Source organism: Lingula anatina, chromosome 9 (genome assembly GCF_051362555.1).
Source record: "Lingula anatina isolate TDL-2025a chromosome 9, LinAna3.0, whole genome shotgun sequence".
In the NCBI taxonomy this organism is placed as follows: Eukaryota; Metazoa; Brachiopoda; class Lingulata; order Lingulida; family Lingulidae; genus Lingula; species Lingula anatina.
The window spans coordinates 20,153,585-20,176,976 of NC_141775.1; the positions used below are offsets into that span (position 1 = coordinate 20,153,585).

The 23,392-nt window shown below is 42.6% G+C and overlaps 3 protein-coding genes and 1 long non-coding RNA gene across 5 annotated transcripts; 2 read left to right on the forward strand and 2 right to left on the reverse strand.

The window, feature by feature from the left end:
* The first annotated feature begins 1,090 nt into the window (after positions 1–1,090).
* Positions 1,091–5,072, forward strand: LOC147760121 (P2X purinoceptor 7-like). Of its 2 annotated transcripts, none has more exons than XM_086995371.1 (4): positions 1,091–2,905; positions 3,117–3,435; positions 3,638–3,892; positions 4,106–5,072. In XM_086995371.1, the coding sequence occupies exons 3-4, from the start codon at positions 3,641–3,643 to the stop codon at positions 4,382–4,384; spliced, it is 531 nt and encodes a 176-aa protein (XP_086851497.1). In that variant the 5' UTR covers positions 1,091–2,905; positions 3,117–3,435; positions 3,638–3,640; the 3' UTR covers positions 4,385–5,072. The 2 variants fall into 2 exon arrangements, with proteins under 2 accessions (XP_086851497.1, XP_086851496.1); XM_086995370.1 differs by having other exon boundaries at positions 3,120–3,435.
* Positions 5,073–5,956: 884 nt separating this feature from the next.
* LOC147760122 (uncharacterized) lies at positions 5,957–22,893 on the forward strand. Its single transcript, XR_015331035.1, has 3 exons — positions 5,957–6,278; positions 22,065–22,219; positions 22,401–22,893. It is a non-coding gene; the product is annotated as an uncharacterized LOC147760122 (long non-coding RNA).
* LOC147760123 (uncharacterized) lies at positions 6,436–21,547 on the reverse strand. The gene is made up of 2 exons (XM_086995339.1): positions 21,379–21,547; positions 6,436–9,253 (listed from the first exon to the last, which is right to left on the reverse strand). The coding sequence occupies exon 2, from the start codon at positions 9,251–9,253 to the stop codon at positions 6,830–6,832; it is 2,424 nt and encodes an 807-aa protein (XP_086851465.1). The 5' UTR covers positions 21,379–21,547; the 3' UTR covers positions 6,436–6,829.
* LOC106158933 (uncharacterized) lies at positions 12,672–21,058 on the reverse strand. Its single transcript, XM_086995543.1, has 4 exons — positions 19,207–21,058; positions 14,213–19,108; positions 13,720–13,775; positions 12,672–13,232 (listed from the first exon to the last, which is right to left on the reverse strand). Exons 1-2 carry the CDS (start codon positions 21,056–21,058, stop codon positions 14,481–14,483), a joined length of 6,480 nt encoding a protein of 2,159 aa, XP_086851669.1. The 3' UTR covers positions 12,672–13,232; positions 13,720–13,775; positions 14,213–14,480.
* Positions 22,894–23,392: the final 499 nt, after the last annotated feature.

Sequence of the window (23,392 nt, forward strand, 5' to 3'; positions counted from 1 at the left end):
TCAAAGGAATCAGGATGGAACTTTTATTGGAGCTAGAATAGCACTGATGGCACTGATGACCTTCTGGAAGCCAAATATATGTTTAACTCTCCTAACATCTCCCTCTTTACTTGGGAACTTGATATGCAGTGCATGGACACAGCATGGATACCGACAATGATGCCAGATCAAGGTTGTCTCTCTGCCACCACTTTGATCTGACCCAGTAGAGACTATATGTAAAGCAGCAATAATTGGTGTAGCAAGCACTTGTGACAGTGTTTAAGACCTCGTGGTCAGTCTTCTTTAAGGTTCTTCATTGATCCCTTGAGTCAGTTTGAGCACATTCTCTGAAGTCATGCAGGATCTCTTATGAAACAGATGAGGTTGGAACTCTAGCATAGGATCTCTGAGTCTCACACACACACTTCCATATTCTCCTGGTATTTTTCTCTAACTCTCAGTTGGATCATTTATGAACCATTGTGGGATGAATACGGATTATTGTTTCATTAAACAAAATAATGAAAATTGATGTTCTCTTTAAAATGTCATAATTTATTATATTTTGCATATAATACTAAGAACTGAAATTTAAAATAAGTGTACAAAATGACAAAGGTGTACAGGTTTGATTTAATATAACAGCTAGTGTTCATGCAGGAAATTTAATAACAAATTCCAGGAATCAAAAAGACTGATACTTTAAGTCAATTACTTTTGAAGTACACTTTCAATGCAAATAGGGCAAAATAAAATCACTTTAAAGTTTATGTAAGAAACAAAACAGACGGTCAAGTTATGTTTTACATAAATTTTTTATTTCATGAAATAATAACATTATGAAAATATAAAAATAATATTATAAACAATTTCATAAATGTATATTCTTGTCTAAATTAAAGTTAATAAGTACAATATAAAAATAAAGTCCTTTTCAAGGACAAAAGCAAATGAAAACTATCCCTTCTAAAAGATTTGTAACAAATTCCAGTTCTTTGCCGAGGTCATAAACTTAGTTTAAAATACAGCACTGAATGATCAAACTGATTCACATATTGAAAATTACTGAATGAAAAATACTGAAAAATCATCAAAAAGAAATTGCATAAATTAAAGGAAAAAAATAATACAGTCAAGTTGGCATGTATATCCTTATAATCATTCTTGTACGTAAAAAAATAAGTAACAAAGTTTTATTTTTCATTATATTTGTGGTGGCAGGGTCCACAATAGGGATTTTGCCAATTTTGATGCAATATAACATAATACTCAACAGCATATTCACTACAAAATTAAAATAATATAACTATATGTGAAAGTTCACAGTACAGGGATGATGACTGCAAAAACAGATGCAACTAATGGCTAGTACAGTGATGTACAGTAACATACAGCTAGTATGTGTCTTGGCAAAAACATAAAATATCATGATCCCAATAAGATGCACTCACTGGTAAGTATCTACAAGAGAATCGCACTTCATTACATCCAACTTCATTTCACAGTATTCTGTTATTTTTTCAAATAACACTTAGTTACTTTTGTCAATTTCTAATCTCTCCCTTTCTAATTGTAAACGCTCTTTTTCTACTTTCAACCTCTCCTCTAATGCTAAGCGACCCTTCTCTACGTTGTAAAGCCTTTCACTTACATCTGAAATTTGAAGATGTATGTAATTAATAATTAAATATAAAAATGATATAATAAGAACTCAATCTTTTCAATATTCTAAATTTTACAGATACTGTACTTTTAAGTCAATGTGATAATTTTTCATAAATGAACATATTCCTGTTGAGTTGCAGCAACAAAAATGAAAAGCCAACCATCTGACAATGTTGAACGCTTTCATAAGCTATATGTTTGAAATTACCAATAAAGTTTCATTTGTTAATAGGTATAGAAATAATTAACTCATATGTTTCAACCAATTATAGACTGAAAAGCACACCTGGCTGCCCACAGATGGTAATGCCTACCACAGCCCTCATTTCCCTGATGAAGTCTGGCTGTAAGCAAAACCCTATATACATAGGTATATACTCCCCGAACAAATGATTTAAGAGCATTACTTATTCAAACACAAATGTAAATATTAAAGGGGGTCTTTCCGATATGAGGGGAAATAAAACATATCCCAAACTTTTTCTTATATATGAAGGTCACGATCTAAACCAAAATTCGCCTTTGAGGTAGACGGCAATCAAAATAATTAATTATTTCACATTCGAATCTGTATTGGAGAACCTCCTCTCCCCAAAATAGAGCGAACGTCAAATGCAGATGTTCCCACGGTCTTAGCCAATCAGAGTCTGCATTACTAAGCTCTCTGGCCAAAAATAGACAAGACGTCACGTGCAGGTGTACACACGGTTTTAGCCAATGATAGTGCGCATGCCAGGTAATACACGCATTTGGGCAAGAAGAAAGAATTTATGGCGGAGGAGTTCGAAGTAAGTTGCTTTCATATGTATACGCGTTAGTTACATCGTTTATCCTTTATTATTATTCAACATATGAGAACATAAAGATTTAAAGTTTAAGTTTTGGTCGGTGGAATAGTCTAGAAAGTCAAAAATATTTCGGAATTGATGCGTGAGAGCCGGACGATAGTGCTTGATATCGTAATTTGTCATGTCGAAGTCAAACACCGAAAACGAAGAAGGATTGAGGAGGAAACGCATCAGCGACATCATAACAGACAGTCGTACTGTACATATCAGTTGGATTACACCTTTTCATAGATAGCTATGAACGTCAATTGAAGTCCGTTGTTTGCTTGCCTGTTTTCTGTTTCAATTTGACTAATATTTGTTGCAACTTTTCAGTTTTACCAATTTCATACCTTTTAGATTGAAAGAATTGTTGAGTCGGATGATGATACAAGCAGTCCGAGCAGCCCAGAACAAGAACAACCTTCCAGGTAAGGATCTCCATTTTACTGTCAAATGTGATCAGTAGCCATCATTTTTACGCGTCATGTAGGCCCTAGCGTAACCTTACCTAGTATGCCATATATTTATAAATGACTTAGACCTTAGTGCTTCTTAATCTTACTTTAACTGAAGACAAGCATGTTATTACTTCAATAGCATTTATTTATTTCCTTTCTTTCTTTCTTTTTAATTGTAAAGCAGTACCAGTTCAGGTGGTGCCAGCCAAAGAAAGCCAGAAAGACGAGAAGGAAGATCAGGGAGACCACCAACAAGATTAAGGGGGGTTGGTCGTGGTGCAGGCAGCAGAGCAGAGCCAGTGGCAGGTTCAAGCACCAGTGGTTTGAGGCAGGGAAGAGGCAGGAGATCAGGAGTAAGGGGCAGGACATCAGGAGGAAGAGGCAGGACATCAAGAGGAAGAGGCAGGAGATCAGGAGGAAGAGGAAGGGAATTTCGGTTGACTGAGGAACAAGAAGAAAGAATAAGAGATCTCCGAGAGGCCAGGCACAAAGAACTAGAGGTATGAATTATGTTGAAATCTACATTGGATATAAGAATTTTAGGTGTTGCCATATAACCATACACAGCTGCCATTGATATATCCCTTTCTTTAGTGTTTAGTATTTATATATGTCTTTTTTTCCAAAAACTACTCTAATTATCTAATATCACTAGAAATGTCAGACCAAAAAGGCTAATATTGACTTTTTATAAATTGACAGAGCATGTGTGATGGTGTGGACAAGGAGGTCCTAAAAGGTATAGTGGTGAAAGTGTGTGACCGGAATCCTGCCCTGGCACTGGACATAAAGAAGATTTTGCAGGAAAACCTACCTGGTGGCAGTGACCCAGAACCTTTACCTCCACAGCCTGATTCACCAGATTGGTGCATGTGTGGTGCATGTGTAGAAATGCCCACTGAAGCAGAGAGGCTGTGTTGTCAAAAGCCTCCTGCTGAGTGTAAAAGCAGAGACCCTGTAAGTGGCTAAGAATGTTTAAAATGCAGGTGTAATGTTTACAATTTTTAAGAAGAAATGTTTCATTCGACATTTATTTGTAATATCTTCCTCATGTTGTATAATGACAAATTAAAATCAATTAAAAATGCAGTTATGATTAACATGTTTCTTTCTTACAATCATGAACTTAGTTTTTTTTTTATTATTTTTTTGTTGTTATTTTATTTGCAGGTAATGGAATTAAATGTAACAGACGAATTTCATCTTGGGATTATGCGAGTAGCAAGGGGGGACATCCTGGGCTTCCAAAATGAAGATAGGCAGCCAGGAGAAGAGGACAATGCTGCCATGCGGCACAATGCCTATCGTAGTTTCATAATGTGGCAATATAACAGGCTTACTCCTGGTGACCGCAGAGTAATTCCGTCCTGTTGTGTTTGGTTCATTAGGAATAAGTTCCCCTCTCCCACAGGTCAGTATAGGGGATTTGATCCAGGGCGTATAGTTTAGAAGAGCAATGGACAGGGGATGGGAATGGGCCATCTCCCACTCATCCATTGGTGACTTGCTGCAGCAGTAAGGGGATGGGAATGGGCCATCTCCCACTCACCTGCTGTGTATGTCCACTGCATTTGTCTGCTAATAAGTTCAATAGATTTTTTATGATTAAAGAACAACAATTGTCACCAGGAGTTAGTCTGTTTACATGTCATTCTTTTCAAACATATAGTTTATTTTCTACATCATGTGTTATCAAACTCTCTGTGGATATCTGAGATTCAAATCTGGTTATCATTTCCTTATTGGTTTTAGTGTAGAAATTTGTATTTCAAGATGTCTTAGAAGATAAGATTGTGTACTTGTTGCACTTTTACTAGAAGTCATGCATTAATTGATATATAGTTATCAGTTTATCATGTGCGCCATTTTAAATCTGTTGTTGATTTAAGATATACTCATCATTCTTGTAATTTTGATTACATAAAAATGTCAGTGTCTAATCTTTTAAATGTTAAAAGTTTGTTTTTTGGTATGTGACTCCATGTGTATATAACTTCATATTTTAAAAATGCCTTTCATGGCTTAGTATAGATAATTATTTATTTATAGTATAGATATTTATTACTTATTCAACATCATCTTTCAAGATAAGTTTGTGTTGAGATATTGTATAAAAGAAACACATCAATTAGTATAATGTTATCAGATTACCAAGAGGCCTGTTTTAAATCTGTTTAAACAGTAAAGTAGAGATTATTATCATTTTTATTTATCAGTGTAATCAATGTTGGTTTATGATTAGGGAAGTAAGAAAAACAGCTATGGTAAAGTTACATTTATTTTCTACATTTAAGAGCGTGTCCATGAGAAAGCCAGACAGATCAGTCAGAAGGCGGCAAGGTGGGGGTCAGCAGATTTTAATAATTTTTGGTGTGGTAAACCATCAACATAAAAGATATTGTGAGCCACTGGCTTTCTTATTTTGGATCATTAGTTTTAGAGATATGGGGGCAGATCTTTTATTGGCAATTTTGCCAAAATATAGCATATTTTAGCTCTTGAAAAGTTATAATTTTAAATATTCTTTTAAAAAATCATGTACATCATAAGGAATTATTTAGGTAAGCCACATGATAGGTTAAGGAAAGACCTTTAATACCCAGTACAGATTTTTTGAAAAGGCACTGTCATGACCACACAAGGTTGATTCTAATATGGCATGTTTTCCGTATGTTTGACCCCCTCCCCTTCTTTAAATGCACACAACTTCTTTTTTGCAGGTTGTATCCATATAATTTTGGTATGTGCTGATAGAAAAGGGTTGAAAAATAAATTTTGTAAAATAAAATCTGTGTTAAACCTTGTAAAATAAGAACTATAACAATTTTAAAAAGGGCCTAAAAACGAAAATTTTTATACTACTTAAATGCTAAACTGTTTCTTCAACTAAATTAATAGGTCAAAACCATGTATAGGTTTGTGAAAAGCCCTTAAAATAAATATGTTTGCCCTGCAGACGAACTTATAAAGCGAAAATACATTTTTTTAATTTGTTTATGTTGTAGAAACTAAATGTAAAATAACGATGCTAACTCTGTGACCTATATTCAACATGGCGGGTACTAGTATTATCACCGGAGCAACTGTAGAGCAAAGCACATCGTCTTCACAGTGTTAAAACATAATACTTTCTTAAATTTATGAAGAACACACACTAGAGATGCTTAGGTACATCTCAGAATGATTGGTGTGCACCAGAATATAACAAGAAATGATCATAGCAGCTGGTCGTCCTTAGAAGTTAGAATGTGCATTTTTTGGTTGAACCACTTCAGACTGTTGTCAGGCTTGGGTTCCTCAATATATCCATCTCATCGATTTAGCTCTGGATGTTTGTTGTAAGGTAAGTGATCAGTGGTGGCATACATATACTAGAATCAGATACACTAAAAAGTCAAACCAGTTTAAATAATAAGTTTGAATATTATTCAGTAATATAAAGAATATATAGAAACCGGGTTGTACGTTACAACTGGCCTATGAATAAGTAAAGTGCCTACCTTTTCTGGATAGGCATCCAAGTCCTCGTTTTCTTGTTAATTCTCTCTTCACCACAACTTAGCACCATGCGCTTGAGCGCGCCATGCTCAACTCCAACGCTCTCAACTTCTAACTAACTACTACGCATGCGCCGTGACACGCTTCCGGGTCATGCAATGACCCCTCGGCACTACACTCTCCCCCGTTTTACCTTGAAGGACCGTGCCTTCTCGGTTGTGTCAGTGCCGAGTCCACCAAAGTCCACTAAAAGTCCACTTTCCTCCGTGGGAAAGGGAAAATACCCGCCTGTCCCCGTGGGACTCAGGGGATAAGTGCTTGCAGTGATGATGGGCGTCCCATCAAAACCACTAATCCTGGTCAGGTCGCACCCAGCCTGACCACACGCTTGCCCCTCTAACCGTCTGGGCCCCTTTTCTCCAGGTATAAACGCCGTGCGTTATCCCTGGTCTGGCGCAACACTTCTCGCCATCGCTCTCCCCGGATCTCCACCACTAACTTGGCCACGTGACCAAGCAGAGCTGGAGTGGAGCACTTGTTCCGTTGGATGTTGAAATACGGAGCATCCGTCTCCAAGAGTAGTCTTTCCAGGGGCAAGGTCCGTAGCATGTCATGCGCCTTGGCATTGACAGGCCCCTCATGTTCTGCAAAGCGTCCCGTGACGCCGAAGTAGGTGTTCGGATAATAGCGAACAAAAGCCCGCACCATATCCGGGAAACCTAAGAAACAGTGACAATGGATTAGCTGTCGAGTCCCCACGCCCACAGCTCTCAGTTTGTCCAGAATGATATGCCAGACCGCGTCGTCGGCATCTGTACTGGTGCTTAAGCCTCTCCCGTGGAGGACTAGCACATGGTTTGGCTCCAAGAAATGAAGAGCAGCCTCCAGGTTGGTCAGCTGATCCTCCCATCTGGCCGGTGCCACGGACATGTCCAGCCCAACCTCTCCCAGTGCCGTGACTGAGGGGTGGTTGATTATGGACTGGAATTTAGCCCACTCCGCTGACGTACAATAATGCCTAGGGTGCATTCCCACAGAAATGACCCCTCCTTCATTTTTAATAGCCTCCATCTCACCCTCCGTGGGGTAAGTATTCGGATCACAGTAGATTGCCGTGAATCCATCAATCCTTACTGGTTCCACCGTGGGAACAGCCGCCTGGATCTCTCTCAAACCAGCACTGGCGTCCAGGGATAGTTTGGCTCGAGTCCGGTCAATGTGACAGTGGGAATCGTATCCCGCTGGAGACTGAGGCAGCATCTGCAGCTCCTCAGGCGATGGGCTGAACAGGGAACGGAACTCCTCCTGCCCCTGGATCAAGGTCATCAGATCCAGTAACACTTCCCATCTTAGCAACTGGGGTATACGGCTGGACGTTCCAAGCCGCATGTGCGCCCTAAGGGCCTCTATGCCCACCTGATCAACAGGGCCACCCCTGTCCTCTACACTGGCAGCATCCAGTAGAATCTCTAGGGTCAGGTGAGACCCCACAATCCTCTTCTTCAGGTAATGAAGAGCTGCCACTCTCCGCTCTGTGATCCCTGGTGCGGAACTCAGTTCCGGATGAAAAATAAGGGGCAGATGCTCCTTAAAAGCATGCTCCTCTGACATTGGCTGACCGCAGCCTGCCAAACAATACCGAGGCCGTGCCTCACAGGGGTGTTCTACTCTTTTCCACGCAGACTGCCCCTGGGGTGTACTTCCTTGTCTCCTGTGTGGAGAGCAGGAACTATCGCTTCCGTGTCGGCACCGTGGCCGTTTAGCGGGAGGGCGAGTGGGCCTACCCCCTCTCTTAGAATATCCTTTAGCTGCGGGAGGAGCCATCAGTGCAGCTCGGTAACTCCCTGGAGCTTCGCTAGGGCACCGTGACCCTCCAGCCCGTTCCTGTGGTCTCGGGTTCCGTGAACCCGTTAATGGGTGTGGCGGGGGCCCCTTTGGTCTAGCACCCCTTTGTGCACCCCCTCCTCTAACAGGACTACGCCCACGAGATTCCCTCCGCCTGGGCTCCTTAACTTGCCATTGGTACTCCGGGCCCTCCGATCCCGACCCGTGGTCAGTGGACTCAGAGACCCGTGCCCCTGAACCCTCCGTCACTGCTACAGAGTCTCCTGACTCTGACTCCATACGCTCCGGAGGCCGTGCTCCGGACTCAAGGCTTTCCAAGCCTGGCTCTACACACATAGGCTCCGTGGCCCTTGATTCTGACTCACCACCGGTTCCCAACTCACCTGAACTGGTCACCGGCGGCACTTCTTGGGGAACCCGTGATTCCCCCGGTTGCTCCTGTGCTTCAGAGCTCCGTGGCTCTGTCTGCTCGCTCCACAGCCCAGAGTCCTTAAACTCTGCCTGTGCCTCTGAGGGTGGAGTATCCAACACCCGCTCGTCAGCTGGGCTGTCACCCCCTGCCTGTCCCTCCAGGACGGCCTCATCCACCTCCATTGATTGACTCACATATGACGTGTGCTGGACAATAGTTGGGTCCGTGCCCAATCTTATATCACGAGCGGGCCCCGTGGGCTCAGCTCGGACAGCCTGCCTGCCAGATGGAACCTGTGCCACGTTGTCACAGATCCATGCATGGGGGCGGAATTGCACCGCTAGCAGACCTTGTGCTAGCTTTTTCCTCCACTTTTCCATAGCTTTGTGCCGTGCCAAAGCTACTTGTCGCAGTACTAAACTGCTGGCTTGCCCCAGGCAGTCCTTAGGCGCCATCGCCACTCGATCGACCAACTCATCCATCTTCTGAATTGGCCAGATCCGTCCCTCTGCCGTGCAGATCTCTATATCCACCACCAAATCTTTCCACTTTCTGCTATCCATCTGGAAATAGAATGGAACAATTAAGTACACATTCCACCTCATAGCTCTTAAGCTCTGCGGATACAGTCTTGACATTTATACTTGTTAATGCTTAAAAGGACACAAAAGAGGATTTTCGCGCCAAAATTGATTTATCCTGATTTATCCCGAGGTTAACACTACTTTTCCGCGATTTACCAACCTTTAATCTATCATTCCCGGCACTCGCCATCGCTCTGTAACATTTTTGGAAAATACAATAAAAAGAAAACCTCCGCTTAAGCGGAGGTTTACCAACAACCACCTCCATTTTCATAATTGAGCTCTCTAGACTTCCGGATCTCGCGAGATTCTCGTATTGCGACCTAGTTAAAACCAGTTCAAGCTGCCGGGAAAGGACAACGTGAAACAGGAGACTCAGTTATGCTGGGAGTCCTTCGAAGAAGCGAAGACAGATAACAAAAAGAAAAAAGAAACAGCCTTTACAAAAAACATGCGTAAAACAGTGTATCAGCAAATGTACGACAGGCAAACAATAAACACCGGCGAGGAAGAAGGCAGATGAAAACCTGCTTGGGTGGCCATGGATACGAAGAATGGCCTGGCCGCGAAGTATTTACTGGATTTGTGAGTACCATTTACAATAATCTTTGAGATAAGACACCAGTGAAAATATTTATTAAGCACAGAGATTTATGTTTATTTACGTGTGTTCGTTGTATATCTTGTCAGGCTCGTCTGTCAAATTATGCCATGAAATTGTAACTAATATGAGTGGTATCGATGACAGAAATGGCCGGACAGAAATTGCAAGTGTTGCTCATATGTCGACTCTGACAGGGTTTGGGTTAGTTTATAGAGCAAAGAAAGTTTAAATAAAAACGGACATGGTGGGAGATACTAGTCTCATTACATATACATTACAATGACCAGGGCAAATTTTTGACTTTCCGAGGGCACATTTCTTGTGCCTCTTACATCTAGGCATACCACAGTAATTAAGACATATGACAAAGATGCTATTTCTTTAGGCATCTAAATCCCAAAATGAATGTGCAGAAGCTGTTATTGTATCTAAGTTTAACCCAATGTTAAATGGCATGTCAACTATAAGTGAAAATAAATAGTAGTATTTTGATTTTATATTTTAAAGACAATTTGTCTCCTTTTTACATTAAAAATAAATAAATCAGAAAGGGGATATTGCATGTTTATGTTTGGTACATCTCTCTAATGTATTAAATAGTCCAGAGTAATAATTTAGATCATACAATTTTAACTTCCAACCAGTATTTCGGAGATTAAACCAATATGAAGTGATCAAGAAACTTCAAAATTAAGTTGTAGTTAATACTAGTGCAGTTGAAGATGACAGTCTAGATAATTTAAGGTGATCATATTGAGAAAAATGGCATTTATACTTATTTCAGTTGAGTTTTATACTTATTTCAGTTATGTTTTTACATAATTTTTCTCAAACTCGATTATCTTATTTTATGTACTGTTGCTTTTTTTTTTTTTTTTTGGTTGCAGTATCAAGGTAACTTTTTCCTATGGTATGCCTGAACTGGAAGAAGTGCAGATGGAAGAGGAGGAAGATGCTGAAGAAGAGGGAATTAAAGGATCCTGATGATCCAACATGGGACTAAAACATGTCTTTAGAGTAAGCAGAATTTTAATAAGCTGATATTCACTCCTCTTATATTAGGCATATAGGTGCATGATTTCTCTTTTATCAATTTTTTTTCCAAATTGGCGACACATAATGTAAACATAATGCAAGACTCTATTTCCTCCGTCAACTGAAACGAGCTAAGCTTTACCAAAGTATTGTGCACTCAATTCTAGAATATGCCTGCCCTGTGTGGCATCCAGGACTAACTATAGAGCAATGCAAACTCTAAGAGACTGACCAAACTCGTGCTTTGAAGATTATTTTCCCTGACCTATACTATGATGAAACCCTGAACCTGGCATATGTGTACTTTAGATAAACGAAGAGATCTGTGCAAAACTTTCTTTTACAAAATAACTGAATCCTCTGACAAACTGAATCACATCTTTATTGATCAATCCAATCGTCTTTTAAGATCAAACAATAGTAACAAAGTGCCACAATTTAAGGCCGACAGATTCTGATGCTCTTTTATTCCGTATGCACTAGTGTTATGTTGTCTTTTATCCTAAGTACAATAATTTTAAAGTTCAATTAGCAGTCTTTTAACTCAGTTTTATTCAAGCAAATATTCACTTTATTTTCATTATAATTTTCTTAACACTATGTACAACTTCAACCCACTGGGTTGCAATCTTAATAAATTATTATTATTATTATTATTATTTTGATTTGCTTTTTTAGACCTAAAGGTTATGAGCAACTGCCAGTATGATGTCCTGAAGAAGAGTTTTTTACATGGAAGAGGAACTCCATGGCTCTCCACCAAAAAAAGATGAACTTTTCTTGAGGGTCCAAAGCGGGGACGAGTTGGATAGTGAGAGACTTTTCCTGACTTTCGAGTGCTGCTTACAGGAAATATTCAGTGAACTCATCTTGCCAATGTGACAAAGCATAATCTGCTGACTTCAAACCATCTAGCTCTTACATGTATACTATAATGCAGACAGATTGGAAATCAAGGTGGTCTTTCCTCCCAAACCTAAGTCATATGCCTGATATTGAGAATAAACCATTTTGGTCCAGCATTTACTTCTTAAATCTAAATGACATCAAATGTATTATGGAATATGGTACTGATGGCATATTGTGATTTCAACTTGATTTTAAACCGGTGTGTTGTTAGATTTTGTAAGATCACCAGTTGCAGTTTTGTGACTTTGTTACAGCATAAAATTCTGTATTTGGCAAATGACTGCATGTCATTTCTTTTAAGACCTACAAAAATCGTTTGAGTGAACACTTGTGCCTGTATTCAATTCTCCACTCAGCCATTATTTAGAATTCATGCAGGGAAGCTATGCCTGTATTTTTTAAAGAAATATTTATACCTTTCTATTTATTCCCTGCACATCTTGGAAAAGTATGTGTGAATTTCTTACTGATGAAACAATTTATGTTTGTGTAAGTTGGGTTGGTCCTTTCTTATGACACATCCCTTTGCATGGAGACAGCTCACATGAGTCAATACACTGACAGAGAGGGGGATAATTTGTTGATCTGCAATCCTCATGGGTCTGCATGTACATCAGACTCTTAACATGATAGCCTGGCTATTAATAAGTCTCTCTCAAAAATGTTATCATACTATAATGTGTACTGCACAATGTGAAAGTTTGTGAATGCTTGAATAGAAGGCTTATTTATGAAGATGGCATTAATGAGTATGAAAATAATTATGCATTCTAGCTTACAGAATCTGTGTATGTCTTATTCATTACATGTGACAGGTAATAATAAAGATGATTTGGCCAAATTCCAAACTTATGTAGCAAACTTTGTTTATTCTTGTATTTTTGCCAAATATAAATAAAAGATGTTTCAATATTTAAACTTTTATTTCATTCATAATCTCTACCCAGTTAATGCTTCATTGATACTGCAGCTTATGCTTTGTACATAACAATATGTTAATTAATAATAACAGTTGGATAGTACATGTTAATTTACTAAAGGGCTAGTTCTTAGAAAAACATGTTCGACATTAAAATATATTCTAAAAAAGTTTTCAAGTATTGCATTAGAATTGAATCTTTGGATGTATTTGACAAATTATAAAATTATTGAAGAGTTGACAATGCACAGAAAATAAAGGCCTTGAGGCTCTCGCTGATCTCAGTCTTGTCACTTTAAATACATGTACATGGGCATTATAATATAAAACTGTTCACTCGGTTTTGGTAAAAGGTGGTGGATCATGTGGTCATCGCTGCAAATTTTTTGTAGCAGTCTTTTACACAACTTGTCACACCGACATTGAAGTGATGCAGTATTGTAAGATTGGAGTGCTTCCTGGTATGAGTTTTCCAGACATAACTTGAGGCACTGTAATAGTAAAATTACATAAAATGGTTATAAAGAAAAAAATGTATTGATATTATCATAACAGCACTATTCTTTAACAAAAATCAACAAATTAGAGGGCATGATCACTACATGATAACCAGCTTATTATAAAGAAGCAAGTCTGATTATGGCAAAAAAAAAAAAAAAAAAAAAATTAAATTTAAATATCTGCAGCTGCATTAAATCATAAAGGCCACAAGAAGAAATAACATAATCACACATGGTTTCAAAGAACTGATGTAAAAAAATCACACTAATATTCCCCACTTGGAATTAGAATTTTGACTAGCTAATTTACTACAGTAAATGGCACTGTTCACCCTCTAAAATACCAAAGTTTTAAGCAGGCCCAGGACCCCACGCCAACTAGGGGGGGGGGGGGGTCGGCTTTGCATCCGCGGACCCCCCCCCCCTTTCAAATAATCCTGGATCCGCCCATGTTATACTGCTAAAATTATTAACATACCTGATCTCTTCACTCGTGCTTGAAGGGGTGTATCACCCAATTCCTCCTCTGAAAGGCTAAAAAATCATTCCTTATAATCATATTCATTGACAATATTATTAAATTTACAAATAAGCTAACGTAGTTACGTGCCGTACAAAGAACACCCTCTAACCCCACTAGTACTCGAGTTACATTGTATATCTCATGGGATTCCCCTGCGAGAATATGGTGTGAGGTTAGTCTGTAAGTACTGGTAGATGACCACATTGAGCAGAAAAGGGTATTCCTCCTGCTTTACAGAACTATACACCTCAGGGGTAAAGTGCACTATCTCGCTTCATATAACTAGTAGTACGTACCCAGTGCGAGTGATTTGGCTGCGAGTGCGTTACCCGAGGAAACGTTAATTATTAGCAGTTATCTACGCTTTTTAACTTCCTCTGCCAGACATTTTGATTTCCACTGCCATCTTCCCATTTTAAAGTACTTTTGGTAAATATAACTCGCTTACCTGCAAAGATTCGGTGAGCAATTCCTCTTCTCCTTCACGTCCACGCTCACCTTCGAAACGACATGCTGTCTGCATTGTTTACATCTCGTATCTGAGTCGAGAAGCCGCGTTATTTCAAACTGTGTCAAGATGGCTGACGCCCGGGGTTCGAAAGTGGACGGTGAATATGATTCTTTATTCGATATTGATTAAGGCCATTTACCTGCCATTTTATGCTTTACCCATAGCAATTGTTCTCAGATAAGTTAAAAAAGAAGCAATCCATGCACTAAAAAGGCGTTTTTAATCCTATTTTTTGTCCCTTTAAGGCATCCGTGGCCGTCACATTAACACATGACCCGTGATACCACTCCCCGCAGTAATCACATTGCAGCATAAATCTACCCTGCCAGGGTTGACGGCAACTGCAATATACCCGGTCATCGCCCCTCGCCGTGGAGTCGGGCACTGGATTTTTCCTCCAATGTTGTATCCACTGGGGCACCTCCTTGTCTCGACAAGGCTTCAACCTGTCGTGGTTGGTCACAAAGACTGCATTCCGCACCTTAACGCGGAACAGGTTTGAACTGAGCCGTGCTACAATTAAACCTGGACCCCTCCATGGTGGGCACAATTTCTTGCACTTCCCCTTGGCTGCCGCGGTATCCAGCACATACACCGTATCTCCCACAGCATACGGTCGCTCGAGTATCCTTAGATCGTAGTCCCTCTTCATTCTTTTAGAGGCGACTCTCAGTTTACCCCGAGCCGTCTCGTGGGCTTCCATCAGATCAGTTGCCAACCGTGCGGCATAGCTGTCTGAATCTTCAAAATTGATGCTCCTCCGTGGGAACATTAAACCTGCAGGTGCGTTCACCTCCCTCCCCAACATTAACCTGTTGGGAGTGTACCCCGTCATCCGGTTTACAGATGCCCTAAGTGCCCCGGCAATCTGTTGTAGACGCAAGTCCCAGCCGTTCTGGGCCTTCTCCGTGAAGCAGCGTACCGCATCCATGAGAGTGCGGTTATAGCGCTCTACCTGGCCATTGCTGGCCGGCCGGTACGGCGTAGTACGGGCCTTGTGAATCTCGAGCACAGAACACACTTCAGTGAACAGCTTAGATTCAAAATTCCTCCCCTGGTCCGTGAAAATCTCCAAAGGGACTCCAAACCTGGAGAAAAATTGATCTATCGCGGCCCGTGCCGTCTCCTCCGCTGACTGTGATGGTAAGGGGATACATTCGACCCATTTCGTAAATTGGTCGACCATCATGAGTATGTACTCATTCCCCCTGGCAGTCTTCGGCAACGGTCCCAAGAAATCTAAGTGCACCCTCTCCATAGGCGCACCTGCCTGGAATTGTGTCAGAGGCACTTTTCCCTGCCTTGCAGATTTCTTATTCTGGTTACACCGTGTGCACCCAGAAACGAAGTTTTCTGTCGCTCTTCCCATCCCGTACCAATAGAATCGCTCCTTGAGCCGATCCTTGGTTCTTTTCGCTCCCTGATGGCCTGATGATGGCAGGCAATGATGTAGTCGAATGGCTTCCTGTTGCCATGCCATAGGTAGCACTAACTCTTTATCCTCAGTCTCAGGATCACACCTGTATAACAGACCCTCTATGATGATAAACAAATCCCTATCCAGCCAATAGGATTTTAAGGCCTGGCTGCCTAGGAATAAGATAGACTGATCAGGTAGCTTACCACCTTCCAAGCTCTCCCTGATCACACTCAGGTCTGCATCCGCCTCTTGTGCTGCACGGACCTCCTCCACCGAATAACCCCAACTGGTGAGTCGTGAAGACCCGTGGTCCTTCACCTTGACCTCACCCTCTGCTTTTCCCTCTTGAAGTGTGGATTCCTTATCACACTCCACCGTGGGAGGTTCATCCTCAGGAGTTATCGGCGCGTCGCCTGTATCTTTAGGCCCGTGGCCACGTGCACGTCTCCGAGTAGTAACTGGAGCTACTCGAGGTGTTTCCCCTTGACCCCAGGGAATCTGATCTAATACCGTCTGTAAGACCTGGAACTCTAGCGTATCCGTGATACACTCTTCCTCTCTGCATACCCCACCGAACACCGTGTGTTCAGAGTACACATTCACTGGATCCACCGTTACTGAGCGAACCGTCTTGCCATTGTTGTTTTGCTGACCTTCTGAAATTTCAACGCTGTGGATATCCTCCGTATCCCGGTACGCACCCTGTGCTAGCGGAATAACATCATCCACTTCCTCCTCGAAACCCACCCAATTCTCGTGGGCCCGCCTGCAATACCCGCATCCACCACATGGTAGAGCATCCAGCCGCCCCCTGGTGCCTGCTTTGCACTGCCCCGTGTGAGTCGCTCTAGACAGCGCGTCCGCATTCCCATGTTTGCGCCCAGCGCGATGAGACAACACCATGTCGTACTGTGAGAGCTCTTCCAGCCATCTCGCCAGCTGACCCTGCGGCTCCCGAAATTTCATCAGCCATCTTAAACTCGAATGGTCAGTCCTAATAGTAAATGGTTTCCCCAATAAATAGTACCTGAACTGTCGGGTGAATCGTACCACCGCCAAGAGTTCCTTGCGTGTCGTACAATACCTCCTCTGTTCCCTGGTTAATCCATAGCTACCGTAAGCTATCACTTTCTCCTGGCCATCTTGTACTTGAATAAGCTCTGCTCCTATAGCAAAGTCACTTGCGTCTGTATCTAAAATGAACTCTCCGTCCACCGTGGGAACAGAAAGAACTGGGGGAGATGTTAATGCCCCCTTCAATGCCGTAAAAGCCCGTGCTTGTTCCTCACCCCACTCGTAACTCTTTCCAGTTACAGCGTACAGGGGTGCCGCTATCTCACTGAAGTTTTTAATAAAGGCTCGATGGTAATTAGCCAAGCCCATGAATTTCTCCACATCTTTGGCACATGTTGGTGTAGGCCATTCCGTGACAGCCTTTATGTCATGATCAGACATGGAGAGCGTCTCCCCTGTCACTATCCGTCCGAGAAATTCAACCTCCTTCTTAAAGAAGGTGCATTTCTTTGGCTTAAGCTTCAGCTCGTAGCTGCGGAACCTTTCAAGGGCGTCCCTTAGGTTCTGTAAATGCACATCAAAAGTAGTACCGAGTACCACTATGTCATCTAGAAATGCCAGCACAGTTTTCCAGGACATTCCACGGAAAACTAAGTTCATTATCCGAGCATAGGTCGCGGGCGCCCCGCACAGACCAAATGCCATACGCACATGCTCATAGAGACCATATTTCGTAATGAAAGCTGTCTTTTTCCGATCCTCTTCACGTATGGGCACCTGCCAATACGCAGAGTTGGCGTCCAACTTAGAAAAATACACATTACCCGACAAGGTATCCAAACAGTCATCGACTAAGGGTAATGGGAACACGTCCTTAGTGGTCACGGCATTCAACGCACGGTAATCGATACACCACCTCACAGAGCCATCTTTCTTCCGTATTAACACTGGCGCCGACGCCCAGTCGGAAGTTGACTCCTGAATCACTCCTGCCTTCAACATCTTCTGTAGATGGGCTTCCTCCTCGCCCACAAAGCACCGTGGCGTTCGCCGCATTCTCTGCTTTATCGGAAGAGCAGTACCGGTGTCTATCTTATGCTCAACCAATGTGAAGTTTCCTAAATCAAATTCGTCTCTAGCAAACACGTCCTGATACTCCGTGAGTAATCTCGCTAGCTGAACTTTCTGCTGATCGTCTAATTCTGCACTGGATTCCTCATACACCTGCTTTAAATGAGAAGGCACGCGTCGCGCCTCGTCATTGACCTCGTCATCGGTCCGTGCCGTGACTGACTGCACTGCTGGTGGTATGCAGTGAATGACCTCCGCCCCAGGTGACCTGCCACCCTCCCCTTGGTTACTAGGGAAACATAACGGATCCCCCAGGGGCTCCCCAGACGTTATAATACCCGCATAGGTAAAAGCCCGCCCCACTTCAGTACCCTTACGCAGTAGTCTGTGCCTCTCACTGGGATTTATGAGGACCATGATGGGTTCAGACCCCCCATTACGAATAACCCTGGGAGCAAGGAACTTACCAATACCCCCCACCTTTGGCTCTATTACATAACTAGGAAGATCTACATCTAACTTACAGGCCACCCTGGCAGCGGAGTAAGGGGGTATCACCTGGCGCCGTGCGACAGTGACCCTGGCCATCTGAGGTGTTCCCTTATCTGAATTAGCGTCTAATGTCAGATACATGCCGTCAAACTGCATCACTCCTCTGCCGACATCCACTACTGCCTGTCCTAAGTCCTTCATAATGTCCATTCCCAGCAACATATCCTGTTCAATGGGGGCTACGTATAGCCTCACAGCATACCACTTATGTCCAATCTTTAACTTAACGGGGCCTGCCGTGAACCCCTGCTTCACCATTTCCCGACCAGCGGCTAAAAGCTGTACTGAATTCAACCTCTTAGGTTGTTTCTTAAGACTGTTGTAAATGCGGTCTGAAAGTATCGTAACTTGAGCCGCTGTATCCACTACAGCATTCACAGCAATGTTTCCCACTTTCATCTGAAGTGAATAATCCGCCACTGTTCCGATTTGTCGCACCACTACCATGGGAGCAGGAACCGTGCCCTGTATTCCCCATGTGGTAGCCTCATCTGCCCTAGTTGGTGATTCAACGTGACCCGTATCACGGTTGGGCTTGTCTTGGACTAGTGCTGCCCCCTGTCGAGTAAATTCTGATTGCACACCCTGTACCTCCGTGGGTACAGTGCACTTAATATCCGAAACTGCTGACTCCTCTGGTACCCTGAGTTTCTTAATGGGCTTATTTATAACATCTGGGCCTATGAATCGCCGGATCGAGGGTTGGCCTCCGGCCTCGACCCGGTGGAGTTTCCCACCTGCGGGCACTCCCTTGCAATGTGCCCTTGCCGATTGCACTTATAACACAGCACCGAGCTTCCAGTGCTGCCCCGTCCCCAGCCCCGCTGGTTTCCGGGTGCGGCTCCGTGGCCGTAACCGGTAGATGACCTCCTACTCAGCTCCTGGCGGACATCTTTCAATGCCTTCTCCATTTCCTTGATGGTATCCCTCATCTGTTCCAGCTCTGGAATGTTACCCTCTGCTGTAGGCGTCACTTGGTTGGCTCGCTTGGCTCCCGGGCGCAATTTCTTTCCCGCATTCTCCATAGTCACTCGCATTTCCCTATGCATCTTAGCCAACTGCATCGCTTCCCTTAAGGTGGCTGGCTGTCGCATATAAATTGATTGACCTGCCTCTGAATCAATCATGCCCGCGAAGAACCGACTTACAGCCTCTGACTCCACGAATGTCCTAGGTAACTGAGCATACGCTTCAGAAGTCAGACGTAGCACCCTGACTCCCCATTCATCCACCGTTTCCGTCTCGCCTTGAGTAGCGTTATGTAGCTGCGACCGGACCGTAGCCGGTGTGTCCGTTTCTCCGTAACAGGTCTCCAATTCCTCCATGAGACCTTCATATGAGAGCTTACCTAGCCTGCGTGTGACGTTCACACAACAATCTAGGGCTTTACCCTTCAGGCAGAGGCATAGTGCATCCAGGGACATGTCGCGATCCCAATCCTCCCTCTCTGCCTGTCGTAAGAAAAGCAACTTAAAAGCAGCCCAACTTCCGTGTCCGTTAAAAGTTAAGCTCTTAGGAGGATTGACCTTCCTCCTCTCTATTGAGTCTTGTTCTGCCCCTAGCTCCGTGAGCCGTGCAGTCCTCCTCGAGGCCGCGCCCCGTTTCAATATAGGAGAGCCCTGGAATACAGGGTGTTCGTCCTGGCTACCTCCCTCCACTGGGGTGCTATGATACACTAAGTGCCCTGAATTCGATCCACTTCCCACCACTGGAGATCCGTGATCCCCAGGGTGTACGTCTGGAGAGCTGTGACTTCCAGGGTGTTGTACTGAGAATCCGTGATTCCCAGGGTACATGGCTGGAGAGCTGTGATTTCCAGGGTGCAGTGCTGAGAATCCGTGATCCCCAGGGTGCATGGCCGGAGAGCTGTGATTTCCAGGGTGCAGTGCTGAGAATCCGTGATTCCCAGGGTGCATGACTGGGGGACTGACACCAGGTGCCATTGGAGGGCTATGATTCCCAGGGTAACCCGAATAGCTGCCACCACCCCCCGGGCCAACAGCATACCCCTCCCCCCGGACATCCCCGGACATAGGAGTCTCCCTTACAACGCCCCCCCCTGGACTAGGTGTAAACAATTCAGGGGTGTAAACAGCCCTATCCTGACTCCCGGGACCTAATGCTACCCCACCCCCCATGGGGCTAGGTGTATACGGAACATAAGGACCCCCCTGCTGAACCCCACTATTTACATTCTTAACTACGTTTTTACCTGGGCTCCGTTTGACAAGTTGAGGCGAATTCGCTCCCTCCAGTCCACTGTCCTCGAATAACCTCTTTGGCACCGTGGCCTCCGAGTTACGATGTGCACTCACTTGACCCTCACAGCCTCCTAGCTGCCGCGTGCCACCTCCATGAGGCGCACTTTCGCTATTGAAAGCGTTGCTCTCCTCCTGAGCAGAAAATCCGAAGAACAGTCCTAAAAGAAACCGGAAAAATCTCCATAGCCAGTTTCCAGATCCTCCTGTCTCCTGCACCTTCCTTTCCCTGAGTGAAACAGCCGTGCTGCCCACACCCAAGCGCTGATTCGGCTCAAAGTCCACCATATCCAGCGTACGAGGAGCCAGTCTGCAGCACAAAGCACTTTCCACTTGCTGCACATTTAAATTCCCAAATTGTTCCCTCAATTCGGCTATTTTGAACACTTGGTCTTCCGTGAGACCTGGAGTCCGCATTAACTCATTCACATTTGCATAATTTATGAAAATCCTGGCGTGCGTCGCCATTTTGTTTTTTCCTTGGCGCACGTGCCGCCGAAAATTCCAGAAAACTCCTTAAAACTTGTAAGAAACTACTGTAAAAACACTCTAAAAACACTCGCCAGACCGTGCTGGGGTTTCCTCATATACAATATATACAACAATAAACATTAAAATGGTAGGGTAGCGTGCCTGAGTGCGGAGTTCAGCTCCGTGGCTGAAAAACTCCTCAGCAGAAAAATTCGTAACTTTTCTGCCCAAATGTGGCACAAATCCGGCCCGGCTGCCACCAATATAGAAACCGGGTTGTACGTTACAACTGGCCTATGAATAAGTAAAGTGCCTACCTTTTCTGGATAGGCATCCAAGTCCTCGTTTTCTTGTTAATTCTCTCTTCACCACAACTTAGCACCATGCGCTTGAGCGCGCCATGCTCAACTCCAACGCTCTCAACTTCTAACTAACTACTACGCATGCGCCGTGACACGCTTCCGGGTCATGCAATGACCCCTCGGCACTACAAATATAAGCAAATTTAAAAGACATACTGGTATATTTCAATTCACAGAGTTTTACTTGATTTCTGTTTCATGGTAAACATGTATGTATGTAACACACATTCAGTTTCAAGTTTTGGCATTTTAGGGGATGTTACTTGTGCCAGTTTTTTATATTTTAGTTTTATATTCACTATGGAGATTCATGTGTGTTTACAATGAAGTTGAAGTTAACTGCCTAGCTATAATTATGTGACTTTGTAACACAACTGTGCTTCAATTTTCAAGACTTACATATTACACAGGACACTTGTAACTAAAGGTACTTTAGTAAAATCAGGAAAACTTTGCAGTCCATTATGTTGTTCATGTTGCTTTGCAAGGGGGCGTGCCAGACAATTAAGCTGATTACAACGACTGAGCCCGAGTGTGATACTCCTCTGAGATAGATTGATCCTGCTACGATAGTTTCTATTCTGAACACAGTAAGCCTCTGTTGTTGTAAAGCATTTATTGATATTATGTATATTTTTCAGATTTTACATCCTAGGCCTGTATGTGAACCTTGACCTGGACAATCTTACAGACAAAAATAGAAAAGTCACCTGAAATTGCACAGGCCAATTCATCAGATTCAGATGTGAGCACCAACTTTGTAATGCCTGGAACACTTCCACATAGAAGAAAAAAGGTTTACCTTTTTTTCATTTGTTTCTTTTTCTATCATGAAATTCTGGTAGCTACAATCATGCATATTTGATTTCCTTTTTTACACTTATACAATATGTTTGATCAGAATATTATATAGTAATTGTTCTTATACAGCAATTAACATGAGGTTAAAATATGTTTAATACATTTTCTTTTGACAGCCTGTCCTGCCATCTTCAGGTAGACGCAGTAGTGGATATCCTGGCAAACCTTTATTGGACTTGGAGCCACCTTGGGACAATCCCCCATAACAAATATGCATCTTACGCTTGGCAATCTCAATCAGTTTTGTAGGAAAGGAGGATTGGCGCCATTGAATTGACAAATATTGACAATTGACAGTTCAGTCACAATAAACTATAGTGGCATGTTGCTTCAAGTTACCACACTTATTCTAAGATTGCTGAATTTTCATTACCGTAGGAGACCCTGGATCTCTCAACCAGAAGAAGAAACTTGGGGATCAATCAGTTATAAGATTAAAATCTGTTGAACACTACCCATCACTGTTGTGTTCAGTATATGGAAAAGATGACCGTGATATTGGAACCTTGGAGATTCATAACTTGATTTCACTCCTGTAAAAAGAAACTGCTTTGTTCTTTTACTGTCCAATTGATGATATGAAAATAAAGTACTCCTCCTGTCATTGTATGTTGCTGACTCTGTTTTAATTTTCTTTATAGAAAAAGAATATAGATATCAAGATATCACATGTATTTACAAAGCCTATGGATCATTTGAAAGGAAAAAGAATGGTTGAAAAATGCAATATAAATCATTTCAAGTGGATTAATTAGTGTTGCACTTGAGAAAACTGATAAAATGAGACAGTCATTCCCTTTTACCTTTAGAAAAATCATTTGTAATTTTTTTTCTCTATTGCTCCCTGAAAATAAGGTATATACACAATGCTGATGACACTGGATATGCACAATAATAACTTATTAAATTGGGGGGGGGGGGGGGGGGGGAATAACTTGTCACTAGTAATTTAAATTTATTCAGAAGTTGTATGGCTCTGTTTGAAAAGAATATTATTTGAGCAATCCTGTATTACAGATCTCAAAATAAAAAACCTGCAAAAATGGGCCTCTTGATTATTTTGAGGAATTAGGGTAACTGTATTTTGGGACAGATTTGATGGCAGCCA

Bases quoted from the DNA above. Each gene is read 5' to 3' on its own strand.
- LOC147760121 (XM_086995371.1), top strand. From the start codon at position 3,641: ATGTGTGATGGTGTGGACAAGGAGGTCCTAAAAGGTATAGTGGTGAAA. The intron at 3,893-4,105 runs GTAAGTGGCTAA...TTTTATTTGCAG, and splicing joins AGTGTAAAAGCAGAGACCCT to GTAATGGAATTAAATGTAAC.
- LOC147760123 (XM_086995339.1), bottom strand. From the start codon at position 9,253: ATGGATAGCAGAAAGTGGAAAGATTTGGTGGTGGATATAGAGATCTGC.
- LOC106158933 (XM_086995543.1), bottom strand. From the start codon at position 21,058: ATGGCGACGCACGCCAGGATTTTCATAAATTATGCAAATGTGAATGAG. The intron at 19,109-19,206 runs GTAGGAGGTCAT...CTGTGTTATAAG, and splicing joins AGATGTCCGCCAGGAGCTGA to TGCAATCGGCAAGGGCACAT.